This window comes from Sinocyclocheilus rhinocerous, unplaced genomic scaffold (genome assembly GCF_001515625.1).
Source record: "Sinocyclocheilus rhinocerous isolate Xijiao unplaced genomic scaffold, SAMN03320098_v1.1 scaffold4189, whole genome shotgun sequence".
In the NCBI taxonomy this organism is placed as follows: Eukaryota; Metazoa; Chordata; class Actinopteri; order Cypriniformes; family Cyprinidae; genus Sinocyclocheilus; species Sinocyclocheilus rhinocerous.
In genome coordinates, this window is record NW_015645057.1 from 135,734 (window position 1) to 143,755 (window position 8,022).

Genomic DNA, 8,022 nt, shown 5'->3' on the forward strand with positions numbered 1-8,022 from the left:
ATTAATATATTTAAGTTAATATCACAGTCTTACATGAAACTTACAAACAATTTATAATGACTTATTGGATATTTGGTATAGATATTAATTATTTACTGTGTGTTTCATCTGTTCATTATGTGATTACAACCTCACATTTGTTTTTGTTTTTTTGCTGCATTCATTCATTCATTCATTCGTTCATTCATTCATTTTTTTGCTGCAAAATGGCAGTACTGACAATTTTTTTAACAAAAGAATTATAACAATAAACCTTTTTAAAAACCAAATGACAAAAAAGCATTTTTTTTTGTATGTGTAATTATAATATGAATGACACATACAGTGTCGGCACTTCATGTCTATATATACCAAAGACTCACACTCACATGGTACAGCTGCAGTCAAAAATGGGCAAGGTAAAGCAATTTCTCAAAAAGTGAGAAAAATCATACAAAAATATTTTTTTTTTACCTTATATTCAAGATATTTACACTGGATTTACTGTAAACTGTATATACATATGGATTTTCTTCTCTTTTTTAACAGATCATTTTCTATGAAGATAAGAATTTTGAGGGTCATCAGTATGAATGCAGTGGTGATTGTTCAGATATGCTCTGCTATCTGAACCGCTGTAACTCCATCATGGTGGAGAGTGGATGCTTCATGATCTATGAACAACCACATTACAAAGGCCAGCAATTCTTGGTCCATAAAGGAGAGTACCCAGACTGGTTGGGCAAAAATGACTGCGTCTGCTCCTGCTGTGAAATTCCCATGGTGATTATGCTATATTAATTATACTATATGCTTGAGTGTCAGGAATGAGTGAAAAATGAGAGAAAAAGTTTTGTATTAAGATAGTAGCTGATTTTCACACGTTTTGTTCTTCTCTCTATCAGACACAGGGATCTTCTCATGAGGTGAAACTGTTTGAGAGAATGGAGTATGGAGGTCAAATGATGGCTCTTGTGGATGACTGTCCAAATGTCATGGATATGTTCCAAACAAACCACATATTCTCCTGCAAGGTGATTGGTGGAAGCTGGCTCTTCTTTGAACAGTCCAACTACAAGGGCAGGATGTACCTCATAAGGCCTGGAGAATACACAAGATTCACTGAATGGGGAGGCTTGAGTGCCCGTGTGGGTTCCATCAAACGAATAATTGATTACGAGAATTAACATTCATCCAGGCTGCTCAGCAGTTTTTATTATTTGTTTATTTTTTAATGTAATATACACTGTTGTAAACATACACACCAAACCTAAAATTAATATTTGCTTCTATTACTTAACATGGGTCTAACATGTTACACAACACAGGCAATCATGTTGAATAACAACTTATGAAGCCTTTATGCTTTAAATGCTCTTATATGTTTCCTCAAAAATAAACGTTTATACATTTTGAATCTATAATTTTTAATTATTTTTGATAGAATGTTTTACTTAATATTTGACAGTATAATTTTCATAATGTAACTGTGTTTCTTATAGCAGACTAATTAAATACCACTGCTTATAAATAAGCACTTTTGTGTTCTTTTTAACAAAAGTTCTTTAAAAATTATTTTATGTTCCACTTTAATGTTAGTTTATTGGTATTTTAGTTTGGTCATTATATAAGATGAATCATATCATATTGCAGCGTCATCCAGACTTAAATGAACCATCCATTACTCAACTGATTCAAGACCTTTTGCTTTTGCATTGATTTTTTGTGCTGATTGCAGTCAGACTGAAGCTTCTGCTAGCAGGACAGGGCATTTTGATGAATATGGAAAAACTGCACCAGGGCCAAGCCAAACATAATCAGATTGTTTCATTGACCCCCTGATTCTAGCCCCTATTACTTTCTCCCTGGGCTAGATTTATTTGAATGACAATACTTTATGCTGTGCAATCACAGAGCAGCTTCTAGGTTTTATAAAAGACAGTGATAAACTGGATGCCAGTGTTGAGCAGCAGCCCTGCCAGATGCCAACATGACTATCGGAAAGGTAAGATGGCATCTCTCACTCTCATAGACTAATAGACTTACGATGGTTTTCAACTCTATAAGATGAAGCCACTTTACAGCTACAAGTTCACATTATTTCATATAGTAGATTTATGGTACCTTTTATCTTTAACAGATCATCTTCTACGAGGACAGGAACTTTCAGGGCCGCTATCATGAGTGCATCAGTGACTGTGCAGACCTGCACCCCTATTTTACCCATTGCAACTCCATCAGGGTAGAGAATGTGTGCTTCATGGTGTTTGAGCACCCAAATTATATGGGACAGCAGTACTTCCTGCGGAAGGGCGAGTATTCTGACTGTCGGCGTGTGATTGGGTTCAGTAACTGCAGATCATGCCGTATGATCCCCATGGTAAGTGATTTATGGGAATGTAAATCAGCAAATAAACATTCAAAAAAACATGCACTAGTTCATCAGTTCTAATAAACAGAATGCTTTTGACTGTAGAAACACACTTTGATATTCTTGCCACATCAAATGATAAATGTGTTGCTTTGTATATCCCAAATCCATGTTTCCTTACAGTATACTGGTAGCTACAGAATGAGGCTATATGACCGGGCTGATATGGGAGGTCAGATGATAGAACTCACGGAAGACTGCCCTAACATCATGGACCGCTTCCATACATCTGACATTCACTCCTGTCATGTGATGGACGGTCACTGGCTTCTATATGAGCAGCCCAACTACAGGGGACAAATGTACTACCTTGGATCAGGTGAATACAGGAAGTACAGCGACTGGGGAGGAACAGCCCCAAGAATTGGGTCCCTCAGGAGAATAACCACTTTTAACTAGATAAGATGAATTGAGTGGCAACATATGCACTAAATAAAATCTCTTGACTGAAACTTTTGCTTGTCTGGTTATTATTTCTGTTCTCATGTGAAATTAATAACATAGAAAAAGTCAAGTGATTATTCTACATTTAATTGACCTATCAGTGACATTTTCTATTGCAAATCTGATTACCAGACTGGAAAACATTCATTGAAATTCGGTAAAGCAAAACTGAGAGCGAACTGTCTCTCACGCTGTTTATGCTTTTGGCCGAACAATGTGGGGCTCTATCTGGATTCACTGTCCTCATTGTAGTTAAATCTATCACTACCATGACTGTCAAAAAACAAAAGCACCCCTGCTATTTAAAGGCACATTGAACTCAGAGAAATTAGAGGATGTTTTTAATCCACATTAATGTTTTAGTGGTACAAAGTGCTAATCAAACAACAAATTACAAGAAAAAGTGAAAATACAAAGTTATAGCTCCTAAACACATATTCAGTGATGGACGTGCAGCTTTATAATGTGAAGAAGACTGAATAAGAAGACTAAATCGATCTTAATTAAGTAATTTGGATTTATAGTAAAAGTAAGTAATTATGTTGTAATATATAAATGGGATGGTTACAGGCAATTTTATGATCAATTGTCATGGCTGTTGATTTTAATACAGGTTTTTTTGCTAATGGAACTTTCATGGATGACTCTACTTTAGTACTTTTAGATAGTTTTCTACTTTATGTGTGGCTTTGCGATTAAGTGGTCATTTTTCTTGTTGAAATACTGCTACTACTTTTTTTGTATTTGAAAAATAATTATTTGTCATTTTGTGTAACTGATGAATACCATTTGCACATATAGCGTCAAATGGTGCTTTACAATATCACAAAAACATTAAATGATATACTGCTTACTTGCTTTTTACGGCGTATCTACAGTAAGAGGCCTTCTTATAAAAGATGACTGTATTTGTCTTCATTACACAAGACATTTACAAAAAGCATGTAAATAATAATATATATGTAATAATACATATGTCCATGTTACAGAAACATGTTGGACAAACTTACTGCAAATAGAATATTTCTACAATGAAACTGGTAACTTCTGCTTTTGCTGTCATATGATTAAACAACTCTAAATCGTTTTCCCCCTTTACATGCCACAAAAAAAAAGCTAATAATGCCTGACTAAGAGCTGAAACAAACTAGAAGTTTTACAAACAGATATCTATGGTTTTTCTAGAGCATGAAGTACATACAAATTTGACACTGAATATCAGAGACAATGTTCACATAACATCCCCAAAACACAGCTGAGTTAACTCTGAATTGATGAATAGGATTTTTCTCTTTAAAGGTTTCTTTGTAATTTCTCCTGCTGCATTTTTTTTTCACATGAAAGAGTTTATTGGAAAATTCAGTATGTCAATGCAGTTGACAATGCTGTTGAGAATGGAAACTCAGTAACTGCTCCCTCTGTTGAACAACTTCTTTAATGCAAAAGTGATGTTCCATATTGTTCTGTGTGCATTGTGCTGTGAATGTGTGGGTGCCGTACCAGTCCTTTCCCTGGACCATGCAAGAGAAAACACCAAACATGTAATTATATATCCTTTTTCAAGTAAAATCCATATTTTTGAACCCAATATTGTGCTCTAACAAAAAGGTAAACATGTGCCAGTACCCTGACATATTCCTGTATTCATTTGAATAACAATACATTGTTTGTCAAGAGGCAGTATAAAAAGCTTGGGAAGCATATGGAATCTCTCCAACGGAGACCATGGGCAAGGTAGGATTTTTGCCACCACTTTCATGACATTTACATTGAATTGCACCTCCCCTATGTATGTTAGGCTTTGACACAGATGGATTATTCTCCTAATCACTGCACTAAAACAAAGTGTTGATTTTGTTGGCTTTTTCAGATTGTTTTTTACGAGGACAAACATTTCCAAGGTCGTAGTTATGAGTGCAGCAATGACTGCACAGACCTGCACACTTACTTCAGTCGCTGCAACTCCATCAGAGTAGAGAGTGGCTGTTTTATGATCTATGAACGTCCAAATTATATGGGCCACCAGTATTTTATGAAACGAGGCGAGTATTCTGACTACCAGAGATGGATGGGCTTCAGTAGCTCTATTCGATCCTGTCGCCTGATTCCAATGGTGAGCTTCACTGAATGTGCTGCTTTTGTGGAGATACTTATATTACGTTTTTTTTTTTGACACCAGTGTACTGAATCATTCATTTGCATCTTGACATCAACAGTACAGGGGACCATACAGACTGAGGATCTATGAGAAGGCTGACTATGGAGGTCACATGATGGAATTCACAGATGACCATCCCTGTGTGTCTGATTGTTTCCACCATCGACATGTGTACTCCTGTAACGTGATGAATGGCTACTGGATCTTCTATGAATATCCCAACTACAGAGGGAAACAGTACTTCCTGAAAGCTGGGGATTACAGGAGATACCGAGACTGGTGTGCTACCTGTGCCATTGTGGGCTCCTTCAGACGAGTCACTGATTATTAGCCATTCTGCTTGCACTTATTTATATGAACTGTTCATTTCCTGTTTATAAGCATAAGTGTTTATAAACATTTAGATTGTTCACTTCTTGTGCCTGGACATAAAAAACAAACAAACAGTTAAGAATAAAATGATATTTGTAATAAAGTACTCTGATTTTACTGAATTCTCAGCACTAAATCAGTCTCTCATAACAGAATGAATTGGCTTTTATTCACCTTCTCGCTTTGATTTTTACATTTTTACACATTAACTAATCTTAGAATGATTAAACAAAAAACAATTATAACAATACAAAACTGCATTTATGTCCGTATATACTGTAGCAACACATAGAAATTATACAGGAAAATGTTCATCTGGATTTTTCCACAAACTGCTCATAAAATCTGACCTGATCTAAAGCCACTATCTAAATAATATTTTTTATTATTTTTTATTAAATGTGTCCAGAATAGTTATCATAGTTTTAGTGACAATGACATAAATTATAAACCAAGTATGAACAATTTCCAGTTTTCATGTTATGAGATTTTTAACAAAAATTTAATTTGTACCAAGGGGGCGTTTTGTAAGTAAACATGGGGGTAAAATGCCCCATGCTGACAAAGCAATTTGCTTTATACATTTACAGCAAAAGCAGAGTACAGGCAGTTTTAGCTTAAAATGAAAAAGAATATAATAAATAATTATGAATTACCAAATTATTGTAGCCTATTTGAAAAATGTTTTAGCTGATGCTAACTGGATAGCTAACTAGCTACCTGATGCTAACTTGAGGTCATTTTTTAAAAATATAAAGTCCAAATATTTTTATTCAACCAACTAGTTAGAATACATTTGATGGAAAAACAAAGGATTTGATGTTCAGAAAAGAGTAACTACAGTGATTAAGCCCCTGTGGGCGTTTTTACCTGTTTAACAGCTACTGAAATATAATTATATTTTTCTTAAATAACACATACTCCCTATTTACAGGTCTTACTATTCTCATATCATTTATAACTGTGATGTTCTAAAAATCAACAAGCTTTAAAACACAAATATTATTCTCAAACAACTGAAAAACAATATTTAGCAATTAAGGTTTTAGGTGTTTGAAATGGTATTAACTATACCTCTAATATTGTAACAATAACAATAACATTGTGTTTCTTTCACCTGCAATCAAGTAAATGTCAAAGTGCATGCATTTGACATATTATTTAAGGCGAGACACTGCAGGTGAATAGGGTAAAAAAACAACAACTAATAGTTATCGCCTTACGTACCCAGCTGATTGATTACATTCACTCTTAAGAAAAATGGTTCTAAACAGTACCAGAAAAGGGTTCTTCGGCTTGTAACAATAGCAGAACCCTTTTTAGTGCTAAATAGAACCTTTTTTATAGGGTTCCATATAGAACCATGCTTTGAAAATGCTATATAGGACCTTATCGGTGTTATAAATAACCGTTTTAATGATAGTTTTCCATTAATATTAGTATGTTAATATCATTAATATTAGTATTATTTGTATATATTATTTATTGATATTGTTTTTTACCCCTCTATCTGCCTGGTTTTATAATATCTTGAAGTGTCTATTAGGGTTTTACATAAAACCAACAACAACAACGTGTCAATTAGGTACTTTTTTAATGATGTGAAAATGTAGCAAAAATGACAGTGTTCTAACAACAGTTAATAGCAGAATTGATTAATGAATGATAATGGACATTGAACATAAATAAATGCTTAAAGAAACAAAACAAAATAGAACATAAAATAGTGTATTGAACCAAGCTCCAGTGAAATATCTTCACAATCCTCTATGATACCTCTAAGTTAATCATGATCTGTATTTTGGTGGGATTGATTGGCAGTTTCTCTCTGCAGATGATGAGGTTGTAGGATGTCACAGCATCTGAAATGCACAATTGAGTTTAGATATACAATGTGTCTCCTTTCATTTGTTTATGTGAAACAATTATTTATGAAGGCCAAGTGTAGTATGTGAGCACTTCACAATGTTAAAAGAAAAAAGTAATATAAAGTCAAGGGATAGCTGGGTATGTTTATGCATAAACCCTAGCAATAAAAAAATATCTAACAAAATGGACCTAAAAAATCAATATCTATGTTACTTACTTAGTGAAGAAGAGGATAGTATCCTTAACTGAATAGAGCTGGTCACACTTACATGTTCTCTTAAACTAAAAAGAGAAAAGACATAGAAAAAAACAATTAGCATTTGAAAGTTATCATTTCTAGACATTTTAAGAAAGAAATAATTTACCTGTTGAGAGTGTGTTGACAGTCTGTGTTATTATATGTGACCCTGGACCACAAAAGTCTTAAGTGTCAATTTTTTCAATATTGAGATTTATACATCATCTGAAAGCTGAATAACTAAGCTTTCCATTGATGTATGGTTTGTTAGGATAGGACAAGCCGAGATACAACTACCGGTATTTGAAAATCTGGAATCTGAGGGTGCAAAAAAATCCAAATATTGAGAAAATCGCCTTTAAAGTTGTCCAAATTAAGTTCTTAGCAATGCATATTACTAATCAAAAAGTATGTTTTGATATATTTACAGAAGTAAATTTACTAAATATCTTCATGGAACATAATCTTTACTTAATGTCCTAATGATTTTTGGCATAAAAGAAAAATCAATAATTTTGACACATACAATGT

The 8,022-nt window shown here is 33.9% G+C and overlaps 3 protein-coding genes across 6 annotated transcripts; all 3 read left to right on the plus strand.

Annotated features, from left to right (window-relative positions):
- Positions 1–384: 384 nt before the first annotated feature.
- On the plus strand, positions 385–1,382 carry LOC107705154 (beta-crystallin S-1-like). Its single transcript, XM_016508305.1, has 3 exons — positions 385–398; positions 529–762; positions 885–1,382. Exons 1-3 carry the CDS (start codon positions 390–392, stop codon positions 1,164–1,166), a joined length of 525 nt encoding a protein of 174 aa, XP_016363791.1. The 5' UTR covers positions 385–389; the 3' UTR covers positions 1,167–1,382.
- Positions 1,383–1,886: 504 nt separating this feature from the next.
- On the plus strand, positions 1,887–2,862 carry LOC107705155 (gamma-crystallin M2-like). The gene is made up of 3 exons (XM_016508306.1): positions 1,887–1,984; positions 2,120–2,359; positions 2,534–2,862. Exons 1-3 carry the CDS (start codon positions 1,970–1,972, stop codon positions 2,807–2,809), a joined length of 531 nt encoding a protein of 176 aa, XP_016363792.1. The 5' UTR covers positions 1,887–1,969; the 3' UTR covers positions 2,810–2,862.
- A 331-nt stretch (positions 2,863–3,193) lies between these two features.
- Positions 3,194–5,479, plus strand: LOC107705156 (gamma-crystallin M2-like). 4 transcript variants are annotated; one of them, XM_016508309.1, is made up of 5 exons: positions 3,194–3,383; positions 4,301–4,395; positions 4,530–4,588; positions 4,725–4,967; positions 5,071–5,479. In XM_016508309.1, exons 3-5 carry the CDS (start codon positions 4,580–4,582, stop codon positions 5,341–5,343), a joined length of 525 nt encoding a protein of 174 aa, XP_016363795.1. In that variant the 5' UTR covers positions 3,194–3,383; positions 4,301–4,395; positions 4,530–4,579; the 3' UTR covers positions 5,344–5,479. The 4 variants fall into 4 exon arrangements, with proteins under 4 accessions (XP_016363795.1, XP_016363797.1, XP_016363796.1 ...); XM_016508311.1 differs by lacking the exon at positions 4,301–4,395 and having other exon boundaries at positions 3,365–3,383; XM_016508310.1 differs by lacking the exon at positions 3,194–3,383 and having other exon boundaries at positions 4,199–4,395; positions 4,532–4,588.
- Positions 5,480–8,022: the final 2,543 nt, after the last annotated feature.

Bases quoted from the DNA above. Each gene is read 5' to 3' on its own strand.
- LOC107705154 (XM_016508305.1), top strand. The intron at 763-884 runs GTGATTATGCTA...TCTCTCTATCAG, and splicing joins CCTGCTGTGAAATTCCCATG to ACACAGGGATCTTCTCATGA.
- LOC107705155 (XM_016508306.1), top strand. The intron at 2,360-2,533 runs GTAAGTGATTTA...GTTTCCTTACAG, and splicing joins CATGCCGTATGATCCCCATG to TATACTGGTAGCTACAGAAT.
- LOC107705156 (XM_016508309.1), top strand. The intron at 4,968-5,070 runs GTGAGCTTCACT...TGACATCAACAG, and splicing joins CCTGTCGCCTGATTCCAATG to TACAGGGGACCATACAGACT.